At 48.8% G+C, this 25,918-nt stretch overlaps 1 protein-coding gene across 3 annotated transcripts in view; it reads right to left on the bottom strand.

Annotated features, from left to right (window-relative positions):
• NRP2 (neuropilin 2) overlaps nt 1-25,918 on the bottom strand; it is a 91,076-nt gene that overhangs the window by 39,709 nt on the left and 25,449 nt on the right. For all 3 annotated transcript variants that reach the window (XM_014954569.1, XM_014954570.1, XM_014954571.1), the window contains exons 3-10: nt 21,991-22,172; nt 17,488-17,718; nt 16,770-16,925; nt 14,783-14,952; nt 13,412-13,567; nt 4,785-4,929; nt 4,135-4,484; nt 2,882-3,026 (exon numbers count right to left, since the gene is read on the bottom strand). In XM_014954569.1, coding sequence (XP_014810055.1) covers nt 2,882-3,026; nt 4,135-4,484; nt 4,785-4,929; nt 13,412-13,567; nt 14,783-14,952; nt 16,770-16,925; nt 17,488-17,718; nt 21,991-22,172 — 1,535 coding nt within the window. The remainder of the gene's footprint in view (nt 1-2,881; nt 3,027-4,134; nt 4,485-4,784; nt 4,930-13,411; nt 13,568-14,782; nt 14,953-16,769; nt 16,926-17,487; nt 17,719-21,990; nt 22,173-25,918) is intronic.

Here is a 25,918-nt window from a genome sequence, read left to right as displayed (position 1 = left end):
CCATAGGCCCCTTTCTGCCCTTTTATTTTCCTTTTATTAAACATGTTGCACATAAACCTTCAGGTTTTTTTTTTTTTTTTACTTTTTTTTTTTCCAGTGGCTGTCTTTTGTTCAGGATAAAATACTAAATAACCTCAAAGTCTTTTAATTTGTAAGTTTAAATTTGTTACAACCCCATAAAACTCCAAACGCAACCAAGAAGCAAATTGCAAGCAGCCAGGCACAGAAAAATGCCATAAAAAAAAAAAAAAAAAAGCAGCAGGTGAAGGCAACATATCAAAAGCTGCAAGTTATTTAGAGCTGGTACATTTTTTTAGGTTGTTGTTCCTGTATATTGAGATTTATAGCTGAAATGTGACAATGTGGAAGGACCTTGAAAGCCAAGTCCCATACGGGACACAGATGCTGAGCGGATGTAAATCAAGAGTATTGCATTGCCCTGGACAAGCCGCAGAAATACATCTTGAAAAATCAGTTACCATGGCAGAGCCGCAACACGACGGTTACAAGAGATAATGAAAATAGCAGGGAGGACAACGTGATGTGTGAAATGGAAAGTGAAAAAGAGAGGTCTTGCTTGCTGGCTTTCTCTCTCCCAGGCCCAGCAAGTGTCTGTGCAACTGGTGGTAACTGCTGATCAAAATGCAAAGTCACCGAGCAATTGAAGCCAGATGTTTGGAACTTCAAAGGAGAGAAAACCAGCTGCAAGTGAACATTCATCAATCTCCACTCTTCAGAGGAAAAAATTTGGCAGGTCTTTGAAAGAAGTCAATTGCTGACTGCCCGCTTCCCAATTTTTGAGCTACTAGCCAACTAGTTTGTGAGTCCAGTTGCTGTTGAGTTACCTGTTTGACTCGGTAACTAAGATGCTTGCTGCCGATAAGAAATAAAAACAACCAGGCAGGGTACACATGGGCTTAGGACCTCACTTGAAAGTATTTTCAATCAGCTTGTTTTAATTCCTCTCTTAATCTTGTTCCCAAGCAAGTGCAATTGCCTGGATTTTCACAGCCAGTTCTGTAATGTGTCTGGGTCCTCCCAGCAAAGGAGGGCTGTGGCTTGGCGTTGTCAAGGACTGCTGCGTGTAGCCAGCCTGGATTTAGCATGCAGATAATGCCATGGGCTATCTCTGCTCCCCAGGTTGCATCAGGGATATAAATGCTTTTTATAATATAGTGAATCCACAAGATTACAAGCCCTGCTCTGATTACAAAGCTGAATGCCTGTAGATCAATAAAGCTACGAATATTTATGACTTGGCAGTTGAGTTTTAAACATTACAATGTGCAAATGATTAGACAGCCACACTGGGAAACGATCATAAAGCACCCTGCCTGGAAAAAACATGGGCTGTTGCTGCTGATATTGAAAGTGAACGTGGACATAGCTGTAACAGAAAATTTGGACCAAAAATAGCACAAGAAGTTGAGGATGCCAAACCCCTCTTATTCTCTGATTTGGAGGAGTGCAATGGAGGGGCTGACATGTATGTGGTCGGAGGTGCTGTACCAGTGAGGCAGCGCTGTGATGCACTGGCCAGCAATGGTCTGCAGAGATCTGGCAGCTGGAGATTCCTGGGAGCTGCTGGAAGCAATGATGCAGGAGCTGCCTGACCACTTCTGCATGGAGCCTCAGCTCCCACAGCTTGCGTGACAGCCATAATGCCTGCTTCTCCTACAATATCCCCAGATTTAAATTAAGATCTAATCTCGATCTAAATTTTAGATGATTTACAATGGATTCCCAGTTCAAGGGGATATTTGCCATTGACTTCAAAGGTGACAAATTATCATTACTAATTGTGTGTATGTGTGTTCTGTGATTTGCTTATTAAGTGTTTGTAATGCATCTCACAGAACATTACAGGAGGAGGAGTAGTAAAGACTTCACAAAAGGCTGAAAAAAAGCTCTTTGTCTTCTAAGCTTCCTAGAATGGGAATTCTTGCAAGAAAATGCCTTCTACAGATGTGTTTATAAAATGGAAATCATACCTCTTTATCACTAACATCTGGACACCAGATTCAAATTTAAGCAGATTATTAAAAAATAAATAGATTAGAAAAACGGACAACTAGCCCCTGGCACTGAAAACCTAGCTTCAAACACAATGAGCTCTTGGGTGCATTCCTGGCTTTTGGGGATGAAACTATGGAGCAATCAATCACCATCAAGCCTCAAAAGGGTCAGAGGCACAACCTCTCCTGATCTCAGTGAGTGTTTAGGCAGTTTTCACTTCTGTAGGTGGCTGCAAAACACACCACTTGTGAAAAACAGGTGGGCAAAAGTGAACAAACTTCCCTGGTCTTGGGGATGTTGTAGGGATGCAGTAGAGGTGTCGTACAGTTAAATACCCAACCTTGTCTGCAAAAGGATTTCCACATGGGGTTCAATGAGAGAGGAACAGTTGTTTTTACAGCAAAACCTTATTGTGGCAGCTCAAGATACCTGCACTGGTCACTGCACCCTGCTTCTGCACCTCTGCTTCTCTTCCTACTTTTTGTCTTAGCCATTTGGATTCAAAAGCCCAAATGTAATCTAACACAGAGTGGGAAAGCCTGCACAGCATCCAGTTAAAAGTTCTGAAAGGAGGCAGAAGGGAGCTGGGGACAAATCGTGGATAGGGCTCTGTGCGAAAGTTCGGATTCGGGTCCAAACATCACTGCTACATGCTGTGTCCAGGCCAGTTTTTTTTAGGGTGGAAGTAAAAGGATGGGCTCAGGCCACACTGCAGGTCCTGCCTTCAAGGCTGCAGTCTTCCTGCCTCAGTAAGACCCTGAGGTGGGACAGCAGGGAGAGAAATAACCTTACACTTGCACCTTGCTGGTTTAGCACCTGCCACGGCCCCAGGGGAGCTGGTGGGCAGAGACATGGGGGCTCCTACCTGTCCAGTCGCAGCCCAGCACCTCCAGGCGCATTCCTATTCCTGCTGGGGACCACCTCTCTGGGTGCACTCGCACATACTGGGCAGGAACAGGGTCAAACCTCCGGACTTCAGGGATATCGTAGTGGATGTTGCCTTCAAAAAGCTACAGAGAGAGAGAAAGAGAGAGAAATGGCAAGTGATGTGTGCATCCCACATGCTCTCCACCAGACTTGATAATTTGGGTCTGGCAGGACACAGACACAGTCTGAAATAGTTTAGCTGTCCAACACCAGGCCATCGAGTCCAGCTCGGCTGTTCCTCCTCAATTTCAAGAGGATGAGACAGGCTGTTTCTAAGAAACTTGCACAATCTCTTGGCCTCTGCTTTATATCCAGGGGTCACATTCTGATCCAAGCCACACAGGGAAATCTGGGGGAACATCCACTAACTTCACATATAAATAAGATCAGATTTGTCCTCTGGCAAATAAAGAAGCTACTGCATGTTCTAGGATAGTGTAAACGCAGTTTTCCTCACAGTCCAAGAACTGCTGCTTTTCAGCTTACATGCACGAACTCAAGTCTGTGGGGAATAAACAGAGTGCTATAGATAGCACCAGGCCTTCTAAGACTCGTTTGTAGGATCAGGAAAAATTAAAACTTACCCAAATTTTCAGAAGCAGAGGAGTATCCATAGAAAACGAACAGGCAGTAGCTGAGAATTCATTTATTGCTCAAGTTCCCTGCAACTCCCATACCACTAAGCAGAAAGACCATGGGGAACTCCAACGATATGGGTAAAGCACAGAGGATTTCAAGGTCACACCAGTGTGGCAAAAGGGACTTCAGATATAGTAAATTTCCCAAAGAGAAGTTGTGATTTATCTTCCTTTTCCAGAGGTGCAAGCCACAACAGCAACACCTTTCCCCTTAACATATGTAATTAGTTTGTGTCAAACATAATTGAAGACACCATGTTGTAGGCTGTGACCTGCAGGAGCTGGGAGGAGCAGAAGGTGATGTCCACATCCCCAGGCCTGTTCCACAAGAAGAAATGAAGAGAAATTGCCATCCTTGAGGCAAGGTGGAACCTACACCCTCTACTACAGCTTAGGAGCAGGACCAGGGGACACAACCTGGGATTTCATGGTGACAACCCAAACTCCTATGGTCTCTGTGGGGAGAGACAGCTAATTTCCCAAGAGTCCATCAGGCAGACTAAAGACAGCCAGAAACATATCTCGCTTTGCAGCTGCTCCAGGCAGTGCCTACCTTGGCTTGCATTGTTTTAGGGTCCTGGATGAAGTCCCAATCCTTTCCATTCATGCTGTAGGCCACCTTAAACTTCTTCACAAAGGAGCGGGACTCAGTGGTGGTCACGCTGTCCCCTCCACGAGCCCCCTGGATAATGACTCCTTTGATATTCTTCGGGACACCGAGGTCCACCTGCAGCCACTCCTCCCCAGGCTGGGCTTGGGGAATGCGGGGAAACCAGCCCGAGCGGCTGCTCACCAGGCGGGCCATGCTGGGAGACCAGTCATAGCTTCTGATGGAAGAGGCTGAGATCTGTGAGTCAGGGATGAGGCCAGAAAGCATTCCCAGCAAGTTGGAGCAGGGTGAATCTGCAGGGAAGGAAAGAGCACTAACAGCTAGGGCAGTTGAAGGGAGCACCTGTGGTTTTACTCACAGATTTAAGTTCTGGGCATTAAACCAGCCCAGCACTGGGTGCTTCCCCCTTGCCCTCTGGGGCCTGGGGGCCTGTCCCCCCAAGCGCATTCCTTGGGACGGGTGCCTCCATGCTGCTCACAGAGTCACTGCTCCCACCCCAAGCAGCCCTGACAGCTGTGGGGGGCTGTGCCCTGGGATGGTTGTCGGTGGGACAAGGAGGAGGGCTGAGGCTGAGGGGAGGAGGCGAGTCTCACCAGTGATGCGGCAGCCATACAGCTCCAGCCTCAGGGCAATGCCGTTTTGCCAGCTCTGGGGACGGATGCGCACGAAGCGTGTGAGCACTGGGCTGTGGATCTTGTTGAGAACCACCTCCGTGGCGTCCTCGTTGGCCTGAAAAGTCTGCAAGGGAGAGGGGGTACAAATATGGTTACGTCTTTTCCAGGTAGAAAAAAATAACCACATTAGCAGTTAAAATAATCTCAGCAGGGAAAAACGAGGAGAGGGTCTCTGGGAAGGGCCAGCCTATGGCCAGGGCAAGCACCATGGGCAGGTCAGGAGAGCTGAGCTGAGCATCCACAGTGGGTGGATGGACTCGCCCATCAGGCAGGAGACCCAGAAACACGCTGCCTAGCTGCCTCTCATGGCACCCCGAGGCACCTCAGACTACCAGCCCACAGCTACTTCAAGCTCACCCCAAAACCTAGAGCGGCTCTAATGCAAAAGCCCAGATGTTCCCGAACACTGTGTGAGATCTTGCCTCCCCTCCATAGGCAAATGGGTGGGCATCCTGACACATCCCCACACTGAGCTCCACCAGCAAATATCGTGTGCAAGCAGCAGCACGAGCAGGGAGGATGGTGCCTCTGCCCGGGGTGATGAGCTGCAGCCCCAGCCAGCCCCTCGCTCCTGCCTCGCAGCCCGCCACACAGAGACAGCTTTTTGGGGAGTTTATGATCCGACATGATATGAAAAGGCTGCTGCCTTACCAGATGGCCATAATCAATAACTACCAGATGGACATGAGATCTACCGCTCCTGTTTAGTTTTTCAATAGGTCAGACCAGGACTGGATACTTGTCTTTCTGTTTCAGGCTGCAGAGCCATAGCGGGGAAGAAAAGGGGGGAGAGAGGAAATACCCAACCTGAGGGTAATATTCAACCCTTTCTCTGCCCTCAGCATAAAGCACTAAAGCTTATGGACTGAGGCTGCAGGTGTTTCCCACTTTACCCCCAAGCACACAGGCTCTCAGGACAGGACAGGGTTAGAGCATCCTCCAATCTCAGCAGGAGCTGCATCCGCACTGAGATGTTGGCTGGGCTCTTCTTCAGGCTCCTACCCTGCATATGCCACGCTAAGCACAGGAGCTCCCACTAAGTTTATCTCAGAACGAAGCCGGAGAGTGTAATCTCTGGCAACAATCCCCTTCTGTCAGAGGCAAGAGTCAAACAATTCAATCAGATCCCTGTGATCCAGAATAGAAAAAGGGGTGAGACTGTATCCTGCCCTCTCACCTTGAATAGTGGTTAAAAAGCATTTTATAAGCTTTCCACCACTCTAGGTCTGCGGATGGCACATGTTACTGCTCTTGTCCCAGGATCACCAGGGCCCTCAGAGGGTGTTTGCAGTGAGGGACAGCAGCTGTTCATAGCACCAGGAACAACCCTGGGCTACTCCTGCACATCGCCATGTAGCCCGGGAGGGATGGTGGCTCTCCTGGCAGAGCAGGGAAAAGCCACACCACAGAGCGCCTTGTTTGCAAATCTGGCTGGTAATTGGGATTTGGGGTTGATGTGAACTTGAGCAGGAATGCTAATCTAGAGAATATACATCATGCTGCTACCGTTTAGCAACACAGCATGGTTTATGTGGTTTTAATATCCTATTTTATCCTGTCTGACCCCACTTCCCATCCTTTTCCTTGCTCAGCAGACACCAAATACCCTTTTTTCCAGCAGGAGGGCTATAAGAGGAGTAGTTACTGTGAAACGCTCTCCAGGCATGTGTGTGTGTATGTGTATGTCTTGTAAACCTGTGGGAACACACACACACACAGAGGCTGAAAGGATACATTTCCACACCACAGCAAAGCCTCCAGCTTTATGTCAACACAGGAGCTGACACACAACACCTTACTTCTGAACCTAATACCGGAGGACAGGAAATGTTTATCTGAGCTGGTGCAACTATTTTAGCACGAGGAGCAGCACGTCAGGTCAGCCCAAAGGTCCCTCTGTCCCAGGGGGCTGCTCCTGATGATGGCCCCAGCAGATGCCTGGGGGCAGCAAGCCTGGGGGAGTCTTCTCCTGGCAACCTTTCTTCGCTTCCCACAGTCAGCAGTTTGAACACTCCATGAGCCAAAGGTTGCATATGGACCAGCATGTTTAACAGTCACTGATGAGGTTTGCTGCTCTTTTTGGTTTAACATATTTCCAGTTTTGTTCTTTTTTAGCTCACTTCGCACATACGAGCATCAGGGGCCAGAATCCAAATTTACACCAGCGTAATTTGTTGCTGACTTCTGCAAAGTCAAGCTTGACAGAAAGCAGAAGCAGGACCGAGCCCAAAAACTTTATCACTACCACATGCATTGCTGAAAGCGTCTCTTACACGACCTTAGTCCCAACCACCTGCTTCCAAGGAGAGTAACCTCAATTCTGCTTTAGATTTGGGGCCCAGTAATTTCCTCAGACTAGATCACATTCAACAAGCTGCATAACTCAAAATCTGGCCCTTGACGCTGTGGACTGCCAGTTTATGAGGGCAGAAATGCCACCTGACTTCCAACTATAGTACTGGCTGCGCTGACAGGACCTGCCCCAGTGAACCTTGTTTCTGAAAAGCCCCAACTGATCACAGCAAACCACTGCTTCGCACCCAGCTCAGCGTAACAGAAAGGGGCCCTTTTCAGAAGGCAGGTGCTTAGTGCTGTTAGAGAAGCAAGGTCCTCCCGTGTGCCTGCCTTTTCAGACTCCTTCCCAAGTGGAAATGCACCGTAAGCCCACAGGTCCCGATGCTACTGACCAGGGCTTGACCCTGAGCATATGGCTTCTCTGCACTGAAAATGCTGACCCCAGAACCCGAGCGCACCATGGAGAGACTCCTATTGACTTGAACAGGCTCTACATCCTGCCTCAAATTAGCACTCATGGCATGGGAAGAACTAGCAGGAAAATGTGTGAAACTGGGAGCGCCAAGAAAGCAAAGATTTCTTCCCCCTTACCAAAATAGAACATTGCTATTCCTCCCATCCTATCTGCTTCCCATCCCACTCAGCACATATTTTGAGCCAAGTCTTCAAATGGTGTAAATCAACATACCGCCATCGAAGTATAAGAAGTCACAGTAATTTACACCAGCAGAAAAAAAAATATCTGGCTGTGATCTAAGGAGGTAGATATATACACACTCAGCAGAGAGCACACATTCGCACGCGCATGCACACGCACATGGGCTAAAGGATGACAGAGCCAGAAAACGAATGGGAAAGACATGAACAAATTAAAAGCACTTTCCAAGAAGCAGTCAAGGGAGCCCATTTTCACTGCTGCATCAAAAAATTGCCCAGCCCCATTCCATATATTTTACGTTTACTTCCATTTTAGTCCAGTCGGCAGGTCTACACATAAGATTAAATTGATAATCAATGAGAGCTGACCTGCTTAATTAATTTGCTGCAGAAAGCAAGTGGTGGGAGATGATGTCTAGCCTAGAGGAGGACTGGGCAAGTTTTCCATGTGCACACACATGCAGGCTCCACACCAACACTTACAAGTTGTATTTCTGACACATTGGAACCGCAGCAGGGTGATGGGGGGATTTCTGAAGCTGCATTAGTTCCAGTGAGTATGGGAATTGTGCCAACGGCAGAGTTTGGAATGAAGGGAGTAAAGGACAGGGAGACAAAAAGCACTGTGAAGTTGAAGAGGCAGTGAGTCAGGGAGGGGGAAGGAGGTAACCTCTCTCCAGCTTTATTTATTGTGCTGCTTGGCCACTATGCAATTTCTTGGGGAGCTACAGAAAGTGGCTGGGGAGGCAGAGGAGAAGGCCAAGGATAGCAGCAGCCCTGCCTTCGTCCGTATGTATGTGTCTCTCTGGACCCACTAGATTTACTGCAGGATTATGTTACTCCCGTGGAGACAGAGCCCTGGAACAGAGCATGCTAACAGGATTAGGGTTTCAGGATTTAGACAGAGAAGCATGAAGGAGAAAAGTAGGGGAGATTATTTTCCTTGTCAGATAGGAAAGGCATAAAATGGGGCATGTTTGATGGTGGGAGGATTCTGGCTTGAGTGGAGGGTGGATAGTTCTGGATTTATTAAATCCAGGAACAAGGAGGTAAAAGAAAAATGATACTTGGCAACACTCAACAAAGCACAGACGTCTGGGCAAGGCACAGTGTGCTGGGCTGGGCTTGCCAGCACTGTGTCTTTGAGAGGCTCCACTCAGATCCATGAGTCACTAGGGACATGAGAAGTGGCACTCTGTTAGCCTGCAAAGGAGATATCAGGCCCAGAAGTACAAAGCTGCAGCCTTGCTAGGAAAGCCAGGGCTGTAAGTTCTCCCCTGGTACTGCACCACGGGTGAATGCATGAGGCTGGATTTCCCAAAGCCTGACATCCTTGTCCTGCCTGCAAAAGCAGCAGAAGCAAGCTGGGACCTGGGGATGCTTCTGGGCCAACCCTCTGCACCATGATCTGTTTGTGCAGAAGCACTGGTAGTCTCCTGGCTGATCACGCAAGTGTTTCCTGAGTTTTCCAGATAAAGAAGCCACAGGAATGAAAGCTTTTTTCTCCCTCTCCAGGCAGATGAACACAGGAGACCTCATTAAGAACTGAAAGGACAAAGGAATGCTCCTAAGGAAAGGCACAAGGATCTCCTCCAAAGAGTCATCCTCAGACATCCTCAGCTCCCTGCACAGTAGAGATATTCGGCTCTTTGCAGCAATTCAACATGCCTTCTTGCATCCCCCTGAAATACCACCCAGGAAAGTTAGCTGATAACAATCACAAAGCTGTCAAAATGAGCAGGAAATGGAAAGTGCGTATCAGTTGGATCTTGCTGCCATTTCTCATCCATTGACTTCTACAGGTTCTCAAAGCAAATGTTTCAGTTGCTTACTCCCATTTTACACACGGAGCAATAGAGGCAGGGAGATCACCTACCACATTCCCACCCCACCCCAAATCCTGAAACCCATCCCCATCCCACAGTCCTTCACCACACTATATGATCCCCATGAGCTGATGTCCACAGCTACTAAGATGGCACGGCTCAGACCAGAAGGGGACCCGAGACTCTATAAAGAAGGAAGTGGATCAGAATGGATGAGCACTTTTTTTTTTTTATACATAAAATCACAATAGTTGAATCTGTCTGAAGAAAATGGCAAAAAATTAAAGGTCAAATCCTGCCAGGTGCTCTTTTCCGTCCTTGGGTTCAAGAACGAATTGTTGTTTTCTAAAGATATTTACAAACGGCTAGATAAGATCTCGGCACACACACCAGGGTCAGTGCCTGGAAGATAACCTCTGGGGCCATCGACCCTGGATGACACAGAGGAGAATGCAACAGGGAAGGCAAGAGCCAGAGCAGCCTTTCTGGGGCAGGGGTTGTTTGGCCCTGTCCCAACGGGATGTGCTGTTAGGTAGGAAGGGGTAAGTGTGGGGCAACACGTGGTTGCCCCAAGTGTGGGGCTCTCCTCCCTGTCTCCTCTCTCAGGAGACACACAGGAAGACAGCTCTGCACCTTCGGCCAGCTCACCAGGTTAGCCTCTCCCCCTGGTCCCATGCCCTGGGCAAGGACACAGCATCACACCTGGACAGGGGGATGTCTGCGGTTTGCTGGGCTGGGCTTTGTGGGAAGCAGGCTGCCAGGCAGGGGGAGAGCCCAGCAGGGATAGGGTGAGAAGGAAAAGGTGTGAGTGAGGGGCTCCTCTGCTGCCAGCTGCAGACCTGCCGCTGCCTTCCCACTGCCTCCCCATCTCAGAAACACAGCAGTGCTCAGCATGGAAACAACCCAGCCAGCCCTGTCTGCTGCGAGCACATATTAATCTTGTTTTCCTCTGCCTCACTCTGCCTTTCCCATTTCCCTCGCCGAGAGCGCCAGTGGCTGGGGACTCAAAGGTGAACCATCACATTTCGCTGTGAAACACCCTGGCCCCACTCTCCTCCAAAACACTGGAGGGAGGGGAAATGAGGGGTGAAAGGCAGGAGGTCAGAGCTCCCCATCCGCTGCAGAGAGCATCATCCCCTCCCCACCCCTCCTGCACTCACTGGTTTTCTCTTGCTTTACTTCCCTGATGAAGATGTAAATGTTAGAATGTTAGCTGACCCGCCTATAACATGGCAGGGCTTTGCTTTTAGCCCACACAGCCGGCAAAAATTCAGAGCTGTGTTTGATATACCCCATATGCCTATGTGTGTATGTGCATATATATATATCTCTATATGTATGTGTGTGTGTATATATATACACTTACATATCTGCATGTATATAGAGGAATAGAGAGCCCCTGTCTGTCCACCCCCTCCTCTCCCTCCCCACTCCTCATGGCACCAAATCAAGCTGCGGCAGACTTGACAAATCTATTTGGCATGGCTCGCTCCACCGTTGCAGCCTGAACCGTGCGGAGCGCCGCACTGACGCAGGGAGGGATCTGCACCTTGAATACAGACATCTGGGAGCTTGCCCAACGCAGAACGGCGGGGATTCACGTGGGCTGGGACCACAGGGCCAGAGCCCCCCAGCACCAGGCCCATGAGCGAGGGGCTTTGCCCTGGACCCCACTACAGCGGCTGGCTGTTCGGCAGGGAGGGAAAGCAGCCACCAGGATGCAAGAGGTATGTGAGCCACCAAAAAGCAATTACTTATCCTCCAGCTTCAGGAAGAGTCTGCTAAATTGAGGCCAGAACATGGGAACAAAGCAAGACTGAAATAAAAGTAAAAAAGAAGAGATTTGATTTTTCTTCTTTTTTATGAAGAGAGAAAACAGAGCAGAAAAAAAAAGCGCTGATAGGACTCAGGGGCCAAATCCTGAAATGGTGGCAATTCACGTGAGACTGCTTTGGGTTGACACCAGCCAGGCTTTGGGATCTTGCTGGAGTGATGTAAATTGGCCCAGCAGCACTGAAACCAGCCATGCTGTCCTGCTCCACCCTAGCTGAGGATCCAGTGTCCTACGCCTGGGACTGCAAGGATGGGTCATCTGCTCTCCCCTGCAACTAAAACCACCCTCCAGGCCAGATTCCCACTCCAGTTAGACTCCGAAAGGTAAATTTATTGCCAGTGGTTATTTGAAACACTGAACCGTGTATTTAGTCTATCATTTTGCCCGGCATGTTGCCAATCTCCTGTCTGCCTTGGCTTGCAGAAACGGTCCCAGAAAGACCTCAAACTCACCCCTTTCCATGGGCTGCCCAGAGTGAGGAGAGATGGCCCTGGTTCACAGAAAGGTCTGCTGTGGCCAGGGTGTCCCAGGACAGCACAGATCCTCCACACTAGCACATGGCCCCTGTGTTAGGGTTATATGTGAGCTTTGCCATGAGCTGCAGCCCCAGAGCCAGCCTGCCCAAGGGCTGGAAGAGCCCAGCTGCTGACTCTCCTATGGCTGGGCTGCCCTGTGCCTCCATTTCCCTAGCCCTAAAATAGGTCTACCACCACCTCATTGGCACTCGAGGAGCTTAAGTACTCCAAATATTGCAGGTATGAGACCCTGCTAGAGGCCTCTGCACAGAGAGTACTCATTCTGGGAAGCAGAGTGAATTTGAACCCTGAGGTACACTTGTGGGGAAGGGGAAATCACATGGCCCGGAAGGGAAGGAAATGTCTGGATGAATCCTGGACAAGGCAGACTACTGCATTTCATGCTAGCAGTGCCTGTGCCAGGAAAAGGAGGGGACAGCTAATTTAACAGAAGCGCTGAGCAAGCAGAAATTGCTGGGACATGAATGCGGGGGGAGGTGTGTGGGACCCCAGCCACCAAGTTCATGCAGACAGATTATGGCACAGCAACGGGGAGGACCTGAGCTGTGGCAGCAGTGCTGGTGGTGAGCACCACAGAAGAACAGGGAAGGGCTTTCCCGAGGGGCCCTTAACCAGGGGACAAGCACATGACCAAGGCAAGTGACAGAGCAGGAACCAGCCCAGCACCACAGCTGCCTTAACCGCACTCTCCATATGCCAAAGCTGCTGTGCAGACCACCTCGAGCTTGCGTCGCCTGGCCTCACAGCAGCACATGCAAGACTTGGAAGGGCTAAACACTCTTATTTACTCCTCCTCCCCCTCACTCCCTTCTCTATGTGTCTCCCAGAAACACGGCAAGAGCCTGCAGCAGCTCCCAGGGCTCAATACATCCTTGCCGACCGTGCCTGCTAGCGCAGAGCCCACAGCTCTGGCAGCCTGAATTGCTCCTCATTATTTATTGTTCATTTTGTTCTCTGAGATGGTGTGATTCCCTCTTAGGATTTGTGCCCTTTCATTTCCAGGCCTCAATAACTCCTGAACTACAGTTTCATGTGGTTTTGTGATTGTTAACCCAGCATGCAGATAGGGCTATGGCCATAAAAGTTCAATGAATCTTGTATGGCAAAACACAGGCTGTGAAAGCATTTTCTCCTTCATTTGCAGTCAAATAACATATTCTCGCCACCACGAAAGATGCAACAGCAGCCAGGTTTTCCAAGGAATAGCATTTCCTCATTGCTGTGCAGAGGAGAAAGGGCTATTTCTGTTCAGAACGCCATCAGTCTTTTAGCCCTCATCAGAAAAAAATTGTCCCTCACAGATTAAACCCTCCAGGCCTGTAAAGTCTCTGTTCTATTCCCTCCCATCAGGTGCAAGACTCATCAAGGTGCATGCAAAAGAGACAAAACGGTCTTTACCTTGTGGTTTTTCCCATGTCGGTACATCATCCAGTCCTCCCCATTTGTGCTGACCTCTAGCTTGTAGGTACGGACATAGTAGCCATTTTGGGTTTCTCTGGAGATGGCACCCTGCGTAGCAATGGCTGTGAGCACAGTCAGGAAGTGGAGGTCCACCTTTTCAGGGGAAAAATGGACAAGAGAGAGAACGGTGATCACCTGTGAGCCCAGGTTGGCTAGTTAGTTCCTCCCTCTGTCTCTGAAACATGAGAAGGCACAAATTCATTCCACCTGTGGGCACACATTTCAACAGACACAAATGCCCTGAGCTGACTTCAGCAGGATGCTTGCAGATAGAATCACAGAATTACCCAGGTTGGACCTTTCAGATCATCGAGTCCAACCACTGACCTAACACTGACAAAAACCATCATTAAACATATCACATAGCACTATGTCTACCCATCTTTTAAATACCTCTAGGCATGACTATTTCACCACTTTTCTGAGCAGCCTGCTCCTATGCTTGATAACCATAGGACAAAAGTTACTAGGGATCTTGATGTCTGTCCATATGGGGCCATCACAAAGCCTTCTTCCTGCCTCAGACCAAGCAACAGGATCTGCACAGACGCTCATGTCCATTAAAGCAGGACAGAGCCTGACTTTTTCTATGTAAAATAAAAGCATGATGTCCAATTAGCAAGTGCTGCAGTTCCTGGTTTTCCTTTGCTCTTTTTTTTTTTTTTTTACAATGTGGGTTGAGAAAGGTCAGCAGAGATGGCTTGGTAGCAGTGCCATGAATGAAGAATGAGACGTCTGCTAGAGGCAATGACATTCACCACCTCCCGTTCCTAGTGCCCTTTAGCAAGCAGTGTCTCACAGTGATGTGACACAGCCAGAAGCCCTGTGTGGACAGGGACTGTGGATCTAACCAGCTCCCAAGGAAAGCCTTTGTTCTGTCAGCCCCCTACCTGACAAAAGCCCCCTCATGCTTCCTGCATCATTAATGAGATAAATATTATTCTAGTTGTTATTCCATGTGCCTCCTGGGGACTTTGGTCCTTAGGCCAGTGGCGGAGTCAGTGGCCCTTGTAAGTGCTAGAGGTCCCTCAGTGTCTCAGGCAGCATGCTGGAAAGTCCATCAAGGTTTAAGGCAGGAAGGAGGGGGTAGGAGAGGGACAGCAGGTCAAGTCAGCCCTCATGCAGGCACACTAAGTGGAGAGCCAGCTTGTTGCATTTCATGGAAGCACTGCAGCTCCCTTGCTGCTCACTCTCCATGAGCCACAGAGGCAATAAAAAATTCAACAAGCCTTATGGTCAAGGGTCAGTTTAACAGTGTGACACTCCATTTGGTGGGGAAAGAGGTGAGGGGGCTGAAAGCGTGAGTACCTGGAGGTATTCTTTGTTGCTGTCTACATTGGGGGTCCAGCCGTTGTCATCACTGTTGAGCCGGCTCTGTTGAGGGGTCCATCGCCCATCCGAGTAGGTGGAGGAGGCACTGATCTGCATGTTGGAGATCCTGCCAGACTCCATCCCCAGCGGCACGTTGCACTGGAAGTCTGGAGTGGACACACACGTACACACACAGATCAGCTTACACTCTCTGTACTTTATTCCCAAGTGGAAGGCAGCCCTGAACTCTCCTCCCCAGCTAACCCCAAGCAAAGCTGCCTGCCCGGAAAGATGAACCATCTTGCAGGTTGTGTGTGCTCACAGATGGCAATGAAAAATTAAAGATGGAGCAGCTTTATGTTTGCATGGCCCTCTGAAAACAAATACAGTCCAGATCTTTCTCCCTTTCTCTACCTGCTTCATTTTTGCACACTTTTGTCACAATTTTGTCCCTTCCCTCCCTCCATCTCCACCAAGACGTAACAAGTCCCCTTGCCACAAAGTTCCCCATCTTAGGCTGGAGGTGAAATCTAAGCATTGACAAGGCAAGAAGAATGGGCAAGCACAATGGGAGGATGCATAATGCTGTGTGGCCAGCAGGAATATCAAGGCCTGGAATCAGGAGGTCTAAAGGATTTGTGTGTGTATGAGAGTACATATGTATGCATGTATGTGTCTGTATATGTGCATGTGCTGTATGTGTGATCAAAAACTCCAGTATGCTAAGGCTTTAAAAGCCACAATTAGCTCAATCTTATTGTGTATCTCATATATTTTATGGCAGCTGGTCTGTAAAAACAATAGGAAAGAAAACACTGATAGGAAATACTGCATGGGCCGAAGCATGCTACTGTTGTAAACCAATGGGGCTTCACCAAACTGCCTGTGTTTTTAATGTGGGTAAGTCAAACCTGGGTGGAAACGATGGGCAAGTTAAGATCTCAGTGGTATTATTAAAGTTTCAATTTTACACCATAAATGAAAATAGGCCTGGCCCTTTAACAGCTCTTGTGCTTGATTTCTCAAGCTCTGTGCGTCATCAACATTTTATTTCCCATTCCTTTTAAAGAACAGAATAGAAAGGGAATGAAAGAACAGATCAACTGAGTGTGGATATAGGTAATAGTGAAGAGCTCATGCTTGTCTGTAACTCTCACAGCCTCAGCAGAACATCCCTAACTCAATCACAGTGCAAGAACCTGTAATTCAGCTGCCCTGGTGCTGCACAACCCCTACTCTACCCTGCTCTCTGTCATGAGCTTTCAGTGTCAGGTTAGGGACCCCTTCTCTTTCTCTGGGACTGAGGGGTGTCCTGAAGGCTGCTTCTGCCGTACCGGAGGTTCACTGCTAAAAGAGGTCGAGAACTGTAGCTCTGATGTAAAAATACCATGGGAAAAGAAACCGAATCTCTCTTTGCCTGCAAGCATTATCACAAAGAATCAAAATACTCTTCATTCTTAAAACACACAACTTAGTTTCTCACTCCACATCAATTTACGTCCATTAATAAGCACTCTAAAATAAATTTTGGTTTGAAATTCTTAGAGCTTTAGGCATTTTTTAATTAGACAGTCAAGAAATTCCAATTCGCAGTTTGGGGCTGTGAATTTTTGGAAAACCAGAAAGAGAGAGAAACTATTTTCCCCTGTGCTTTAATGAATCTGCTGCACCCACAGGGCTCCAAGTCTTTCCCCAATTCCTTTGGGCTGAGCACATACATGAACGATTCTATCCCAAAAGGTACTGAGAAGATTTCACAAGCAAGTGAAAAGTCAAAGAAAGGTTAGGAAGTGTGATTCTCACTCAAATCTCACTTCTATGAGAAACAGAGAACACACCTAGTGTAACTGCTCCCTGCATTGCCAGTGGGGGACCAGCCCTGGGCACAGTCCTGCCTGCCTCACTCTCGCACGTGCCAAGTGAAAGACTTGGGAAAAACAGGTGACACGACTGCCTAAGTCACACGCATGGGTTTCCAACTTACTTTCTGGGACTTCCTGCTGGATCAAGTAGTACTGAGCAGAGAAACCATCCTTGGCCACTGCCAGGTCTGTGTGGAAAGTCAGCGAGAGGACGCCGGTGGTTGAGCGGATGTCCGACGGCATCTTCGTGCCACAGTACCTGCCTATCAAGGGGCCGACTGCAAAAGAAAAGAGCAGTGACAGTAACACCTGCTTTTCCACTGGCCTCCTGGGTCACCAGCAGATTGGCATCACTCAGCAGGGACGCCTTAGCGGGACTGAGCAGGATAAAAGAAAGGCTTTGGGGATGGGCTATTTTTCATGTCTGCTGGCACGGTGCCATGCAGTGCGCCGTGCAGAAATACCCACCGCAGCAGGCGTTGCTCTGTAATTGCTGGGAAATACTCCAATCTGCTCTGTTTCTCAGTGTTGGTGTGGGGTAGGGAGGTCCTCCCAACATTGCCATGAGCCCACTGCCCTTCCCTGAGGGAGGACTGGTGGGATCTTGGAGTACCCCATGGGGCTTTTCAGATCAGTGGTAACGACAGAGCAGTAGTTAGGGGTTTAATTCATGCAGTCTTCTGCAAACACACTGTCCCCACAGCTGGCCATGGAGTGTTGTGATGGCAGGCTGCGTGCTGCAGCCATGTCTGAGGATAGGTGTTCAGACACAGACTGAACAGTTTTGGAGCTTTGTGAGACAGGAAGGGAGGCTGAGGATAGCAGCGCAGCATGGCTTACCTTGAGGGATGCCGTCCCAGATGTCCAGCCAGTCGTACTTGCAGTCTCCTTCCCCCGCCTGCAGTGGGTCATGCTCAAGGTCGAAGAGCAGAAAGTGGAGGAGGATTTCTGTCTTTGGCTTGGCTATGATGGTAAAGATGCAGTCCAGATTGTGTGGATACTTGTCAGGGAAACCTGGAGACTCAATAGTGCCGTTGGAGGCAGTGAAGTTTCTGGAGCAGTCCTCAGAGCCTGTTGTGGCAGGAAAAAAACCCACAGCCTTAGCAACAATGCAACTCAATGCCAACAGCTTGACACACTGTGGAAACCCCATTTTGAGCTTAGAGGTGTTGTGTATTCACTTCTGGAAATGTCCTGTAACCCAAGAGCTGTGTGAATTCCTCCAAGGACCAAGAGGGTGATTTTCAAAGCTTTCCACAGGTGAAGAGACAAGGTCTGTGTGTTCACTGGAGTGGACAGCATGTGTCTAGATCCCTCAGACAGCTCTGCAAATGTAAGCTGTATGCCACTGCTGATTCCCCTGCCAATTATTCCAAAAACAAGACTAGGACAGGGACCTCATCCAAAGTCACCCAAAGTCTTGGCTGCAATTTGGTAGGCTGTGCCCCCAGAGGCAGGGTCCCCAAACAGTGACCTGCTGGGAGAGCTATGTCCACCACCTCAAAGCCCACAGAGGGGCTGGCCAGCATGCAGGAGGCTGCCATACATGGTCATCACTGCCACGGATGCCAATCCTGCTAGCAAAGGGCTACAGCAACTCCAAGTCTGATGGAGAAGACCCAGTTTGGGGAGGGGTCCAGTTGGAAAGGGGCAGAGAGGAGTGATGGGGATGTCATCTCTTTGGAAAAAGCTGTCCCCAGTGGCTGGTCTCCTGCAACCTCTCCCCCTCTGGCATGGACATCTGTGCCTCAGTTTCCTCTTGAGAAAATCAGGAAGCACAAATATTTACACAGTGAAAGGGCCCGGGGAGGGTGCGTGCCAGTGTCTCTGCTGTTAGCTGGAAACCCTTGGGAAACGCACGGTTAGCCTGCGGCCCCCTGAGACCCATGCAAGGGATGAGGGCAAGTTCCAGCATACGTCCCCACTCTGTGGCCACGGCAAGAGCAGGGGTAACAGGGGCCGTGGCAGGGGGATCTCTGCTGAGAGGAGGAACAGAGCCTTCTTTCTCACAGACTGAGCCGTCCGCACCAGAAATGCAAGTTATTTCTATCCTTAAGGAAGACCTTTGCGTGGCGAGGAGAGCAGACAATGTTGCCTCTTATTTATTGCTGACCTCAGCACTGGCCTCGGCTGTAGCCAGGCCAGCTCTGTGCCCCCTCTCACACAGCCAAGGTGCCTCGGGGTGGCCGGGGAAAGGGGAATTTGTGTCATATTCATACCACGGTGACTTTGAAACCTCTGCGCTGTGGAGACAGGACAATAGGCAACAGAAATCTGCAGCCTGAAGCTATCAGAGGCGAAAGGGGATGTTAGAGAGGCTGCTGGCCACTGCTGCAACCCGGCATTAGCATTCGCAAAGGTTTCTGCTTCAGCTTTCCTGGGACACCCTCCTTCTCCTCTACAAACCCTTCTGCTCCAGCTCTTCCAGGCAGCACAAGCCTTCCCAGGACTAATGGGAGACTTGTTATTCAATTCAGCATTAACCTACAGGAGTCAGGCCAGCAGCCTACAGTAATAGCAGGATCTCGGCACTGCATTATGCAGTGCCTAGCTGGAGAGCTACTCAGGAGAGGCTCTTAATTGACTACCTAATGAAGCAGCCAGCTTTTCTGGTGTGAACCTATGGGGTAAAACACAGAGGCAAAAAATAAGGCCAAACACAAATCACAGCATAATGCCATGAACAGGGATAAGGGTGCACTTCGTTCCAAACAGCTTGAAAGACAAATAGATAAATAGGGAAAATAACACGAGCTCTGAGCTGGGGAGAAAATCAAAGACTAAACCCAGAGTCAGGGACTGTTCTCTAGAGACAGGAGAGAGACATAACTATGTCACTGCACTAGGCAACAACAGTTTCCTCATGTGGGGCTCTTATCACATTTGGCATCTTTGTCTACAGTTTGGCTGATACCAGAAAACACAATGATCAGTTTTTTTATAAGGAAGCTGCAGATAATCAACGTGAGTCATGCTGGAACCAGCCTGAGAGGAGACTTTGATGCCCAGCGATGGAGAGCTCAGGCCAGCCCTGCCAAACTGACTCACAAAGTGAGCAGCAGGGAGGCTGGACCAGCCTGGGCAGGCGGCTCTTTTGTCAGCCCACAGCCCACTGACTGATACCCATCAGGGGATCCAAGGACTGGTATGCTGTTGTTTGTATGCAGATTGCTCCTCGCTCACACCATGATAAGGGAAATTTAGCACAAGGTGTGGAAATAAATGCTGGGTTGAAAAGAGTTGGTTTATTTAGGTCACCTTTAAGCAAGAAAGAAGCTGCAGCCACGCTGCCTTTACTGATGTGGACAATGACAATCTGATGACCTTTAAAGCCGGTGACACCCTTGCTGGCTATCTTGACTGCTTAGACAGAAGCTTTGTCCGTGCCTGCCTGCCTGCAAACAAAAGGCAGGGTTTGCTTGTACTTTGGTGGCCCAGAAGCCAGTGCTGCCCACTGCCCTCCCTGGGAGCAGAACAGGGGCTGGGCAGGTGAGGTGGGCTGGGGTGCCCCCAAATCACAGGCTCATCCCTGCTCCTGTGCCAAAACCTGTCTTGCCAGGCTGGATTTCCTGGGCTGTGGCTGGAAGACAGTGTAGTTATTTCTGGAGAGGATGGCTGCCTACGGGGGTGGCTGGTGGCTAAAGGAGCACCAACACCATTTCAGACCTGAGGGCAGCTCTGCAGGGACCTACACTGAGGTCTCAAACTCAGCTCCAGGCTCCATCCAACATCCACTCTCTCCCAAATCAGCCCTTGCTTCCTCTCCCTCCCTACCAGCAGCAACAAAATCTCCTTTTCCCATGCATTTGGCCCCTCCTGGCTCCCACCCAGACAGACATGGTTCCTGCATGTCACCCCTTCCCACAGCCCCACTCAGCCTAGCCTTGCCACCTCAGCCAGCTGGACCACTCCACAATGCCCTATGCCCCAACTCAGGGCATGGATCTGATGTGAGAACAAGCACAAACCAGCGCAATCTGCTGGGCTCAGAGGGGTTGTGCGCACAGGGAGCGAGAGGCAAGGGAGGCTGATATGGATCAGCAGTCTTCCCACCTGAACACAGCATTCTTTGCCATCCTCCATGCTGGCAACTGGCCTCAGCAAACCCCAAAAGCCAAATGAACCATTAAACTCTTTTGGGACTAATCTGCATCCTAACCATTAACAAACAGCAGTGTGAGCTGGCTACACCACAACAGCTTGATGGCCAGTTATAGTGCCCAGGCAACCACCAGCAGCATCACTTTCCTCATCCACCTGAACCTCCAGACACCTTCTGTCCTCAGCATTTCACAATGAATTCGGGGAGTTCCAGTCTCGTCTTCTTTCAGCAGTTTCCACATTCACATCTACCTGTGGCCGGGTTGTGGGCTGCCTGCACATCTCTGCCAGCCACACAGCCGGGCCAGGGCCCCAGGGCACTGGTGCCTGTGCTCCTTGCCTTCCCTTCAAAGAGGCTGGGGATGCCACCCTGTCGTGCTCCTTTCTGGTTCTTCACCAGGCATGGGTGTTTTTTTCATGCTGGATGCGATGACGTGAAAGCTGCGTGTGTGTTTTCTTCCAGTGCACCACCGAAGGCATGTGGGCACCGAGCAGGCACCCACGTCCCCGTGCAAAGCACACTCTTGTTCCCTCGGTGGCAGGCACACCTCTCTCACCCGCACACACACAGCACGCACAGAGCGGGGTTTATGTTCTCAAGCCTCCTTCTTCCTAGACACACAATTCTGGCAAATATTTAGACAGAAACACTATTAAAAGGCCTTTGAGCAGCTTTTCCTTTCCTCAATAATAGTTCAGTATTAATCAGAATTATGAATAGTTCCTCTTATATCTGCCTGGAAAGGCGCCGTCTCAGCCCTTGACAGCCCTGCTGACAGCAGTCCCTTGAAAACCAGAGCTCCCCAGTTACAAACCCCACTTCTAGGGAGAGAAAACACAGCATCATTGATCAGCCCTGAATCACAGCTCCACAGGAGGGGGAGCTCCATGCACTTCTAACGGAGGGACAATCCCCACTTAGCCCTAACAAGCTCCGCACATGCCAGGGAGAATACAAGAGAATGCCTCGAGTACAAGGGAGCATTTAACAAGGAACCCTGCTTTTGATGCCACACTGTGATCCAAAAATGCACTATCATGCACCACTGACATCTTTAGCTTCTTGCAAATGTGATGCAGCAGACTTGCTTAAATTACATATATATATATATATATATGAAAAGAGCCTTTTATCTCTGTAAAGCATGCTAAAATCACATTGAGAAGGTGGCGAATGACATCTCCTTGTGAAGATCATCGTGGCAAACAGCCTGGGAGACAGGCACTGACTCAGACACTCACCTGTCTTGTAGATCTCATAGCGCAGGGAGAAGCCGGCGCCTTGCCGTGCATAGTCCGAGGTGAACTTGATGTAGAGAGAGGGGCCAGAAGAGATGATGGTAGGAGGTGCTATGTTCCCGCAGTGCTTGCCCAGCAGGTCTGCTGCTTCACTGTCCCCATCTCGGATCTCGATGTAGTCGTACCTGTGAAGGCAGGTGAAATGGCAGTCATACCATCTGTCAGGGTGATGCTTCAGGACGCCAGGAACAAACACAAAACACTTCTTTATATCTGCGTATTTCACAGAACATCTTCCAGATGGGCACCTGGAACCTTGTCATTCACACAACACCAAACCCTCCCCAGTATATTTTTTCCCTTTTGTCTGTCTGGCTACATTTGAGTCTCTTTCTCTGTTGCTCCTCACTTCATTAATTTATTGCACCCGCGTCCACTTCAACTTCAGAGCCAACATGCAAAATCTAGAACAAAATTTACCACCATTTCCCCAGCGCTTCTTTGGCACGGGTGAAGCTCAGATACAAGTCTCCTGGGGCTGCTCTTCTTCCCTTTCCTTTCTTCTAAAGCACCCTCGTGCTACTTTGCACAGCCCAGTTTATTCCACTCTCCAGATGGGATTTTGCCAAGCATGCACCCGCATTAAAACAAAATAGTCAATGTTCAGTCCATGTAGCTATTTTGTGCAGTGACACCATACTGGTCCTTTAACAAGCATGGCCAGCACGTTTACTTAGCACTCGGACAGTAATACTGATCCTCTTCTGTTAAGTGCTAATGAAGATTTTCCGTGGATGAGAAGTGCTGCATAAGAGCTGCTTAACCACATTTACTACTGCCTGATCCTTGTACACTCTGTAACCACAACTTGGCTTGGCTAAGGTCTACCTGGAGATGTCCCACCTGCCCACTGACGTGGCTTCTGGGCATCTAAATGATCTCAGGGAGGAATGTGTAGGGTTGGAAGAACTGCCTACCAGCGCAGAGACAAAAGCTTGTTGCAAAGTCTGGCTGAAAGGTAAAACTTCTAAATTCCTTCATGTTTTTTCATATTTTCTAGGCCATGACTAATGGCAAGGTAGTTATCAGGCTCTGTGTGCTGTGAAGAAACAAACAGCTTTTACGTGAACATCTTGTTCTTCAGCTGCTTTCTAACACCCGCGCTCTCCCGCCCCTCTTCTCCTCTCTGGCCAGCACACTGCTATTTACAGAAACTGCCCAACTCTCTTCAACTGTTTATTCGCTTTCTATCAACCTGTTTGAACAACATACTACAGCTCTTCTCATGGGGCCAGGGAGGGAAAAAGCATTTCCAGGCTGCCAGGAATCTGCCTTTCTTCTTTGTCACAAGATCTCCTGTTTGGGAATGGAGAGTTGAAAGGAGAAGTAGCTTGCTGGATACAGCAATGATCCTCATGTGACTCATTCCTGTTCTGCAAAGCACACATCGGCAGGCAACAATCTGAAAACAAACTTAGAGGAACTCAGTATGCTCCTCCACAAAGAAAGATGGCCCGGACAGCTTCAGTTTCACTCCTTTCTGGGACTAAATCAGGCTGACGGCCAGAAGCAAAATGCCTGCAGATAATATCCTGTCTACGCTGGACCAAGCACTCAGCTAGCTGTAATCACCCAGCCTTTAACTTCGTTACAGACTCAGTTGGCTTGGCCAAGGTGAAATCCAAGCGGTCTTGAGAAGAGGCACTCGCACCGGAAGAGCATTTGGCTTCGCTGGTGGTTGGACACACATTGATGTAAATAAAGATCTGTTCCCTCTGCTCTCTCCCCGGCTCTGTGTAACTCCCTATCACCTCCTGACCCCTTATTACCCTGACACAGTCCAGCAGCACCCCGCATGACCCCACTAATGTCCATCATGTGTGGCTTCATCCCACCACCTCCCCAGGGAGGAGGAACATGGCAGTGTTAGTGCTTCTTTTAAGTAGAATTTTTTCCTCCTTGTTTGTCTATTTGTTTAAAGTAACACTGAGAAAACAGCGGGGACATATTGTTCTCTAAATAACTACTTGGTCTCAGTGTGCTTGCAGCCCTTCCACATCCGAAGTACACATCTGTGCCGCAGGACTACCGGCTACTAGTGAAATCATGAATATGTAGCAAAATATTAATTTGGCAAAAACACGAATGTTGGCAAAACACAGTTAACGGAGTGGATTGCAAAAGCTGCCATTTGCATGGCACAGGCAGAGGTTAGCTACATCCCAGGGAATCACATCTGTTAGTGTCCCCGTGGGGTTATGACTCGCCAACACGGTACGTGGCTTCAACTACTTGACTGTAATAATCACAGCTTCTGCTGTAGCCAACATGCTAAACATCCTAGCACTGTCCACATGGTTCCTCAAACCACCCAGTGTTGTAGGAGCCCTGGCAATTTCAGAAGCAAATTCTGGACCAAGAAATATTTGCTTATTGAATGGGTGAATAACTTCCAATAATACATACAATTTGGGAATATTGCAATCTGCTCATGGGTAATTTGCAAATGGAAAATTAAAAGAATGAATCTAGTAAGTAAATCATCAGGAAATATTTGCCTCTCTGAATTAAACCCTGTTTGGCTTCATCCAAGCATCTAACTGGGCTTTCTCCTACTGGAGCTAATCCTTAATAAATCAAATGTTGCAAACAACTAAAAAAGCCTCTAGGAGAAGGTCAGGGAATAATTTTTGCCAAATGTAAAATGAATAGAAATGCATAAGAGTTTTCTTCCCTAGTTAAAACAATCTTGGCCCAAGCCCTCTGCTCCTCATGAGGCAAAGCTCTCTTTCTTCAGGTCATATAAATAGTGTGAACTGGGAGAGTATTGCAGTCAGAAGATAACTCCTGCCCAGATGAGCTGGAGCACCTACTTCCTCTCCAACATAGCAATTAAGCTTTAGGCTTTCACAATGAACACCAAAGACCTCTGGTCCAAACCGTGAAACTTTCAAACTTCAGCAAGAACACCGGCTAATCCCCACCACAGCCTCTTGGCATAAAGTGCTTCAGTTGTGTCCACGCCTTGGCTCACAATCAAACAAGCTGATAAACCCCATTCTCCTTATGTTGGGTCACTGGCCATGTTAGAATCTAGTTTGGCCAGACTTTTGCTTCTGTTGAGCTTAAGCATAGTTTCCAGATTGTGTTCTTCCCATGTGAAAAACAAAAAGCAAAATAGAAGGGAAGAAACCCCAGCCCTGGGGATGCTTTCTGCTCTAACCATTTTGAGACAATTACAGACTAGGGCACAGCTGGGTGGGACACATTATGCAGTGATGGCATCCAGTGGCCAGCAATTTGCATTTCACTATGTAACCAAATCCTTTGTTTCAGTCAACATGCACCAACTTCTTTGTGGGTTGACCTCTCTGGCATTACCTCCACTGGGCAAGCTGCCATCTCCAAGCATGTTTCATGGCCACTTCTCCCCATCTAGGCACTGCTCCAGTAAGCCAACCATAAATATGTGAGGGCAGGGTGTACCATTCATATCCCACAAGTAAAGTTGATGGATTAACCAAGTCTTCGTGCAGGGAAGGTGGCTGCAGTTGCTGCTCCTCCAGCAGCAGGATATTTTCAGCTGTTGCTTGACTGGGAAGGCCAGACAGCTGGTTTCAAACTACCTCAAACAGAGGTTTCCACCAGGAAGTTTTAAGGCAGAGAGGCAAAGCTGAAGTGCTTCCAACTTCCCAGACAATGGGGAGTTGCAAAAGGAGGGAAATGCATTGCTTAGATGCTCTTCTTGGAGCTGTTTAAAAAAATTAAATGGAAAATGTACAATGATTACAAATATTGCTGCGTTTTTATTAAAGATTTTTAGTAGAAAGTACTTTGCTGATGTTAAGAGAGCTTTTATAAACTAATTATAAAGCACTTCTAATGCCTGTATTACTCATGCTTGCTTGCTTGCTTTTTCCTCCAGTCAACC

The sequence above is a fragment of the Calidris pugnax genome, unplaced genomic scaffold, assembly GCF_001431845.1.
Source record: "Calidris pugnax isolate Ruff unplaced genomic scaffold, ASM143184v1 scaffold103, whole genome shotgun sequence".
NCBI classification, from domain to species: Eukaryota; Metazoa; Chordata; class Aves; order Charadriiformes; family Scolopacidae; genus Calidris; species Calidris pugnax.
This window is presented reverse-complemented; position numbering and strand designations above follow the sequence as displayed.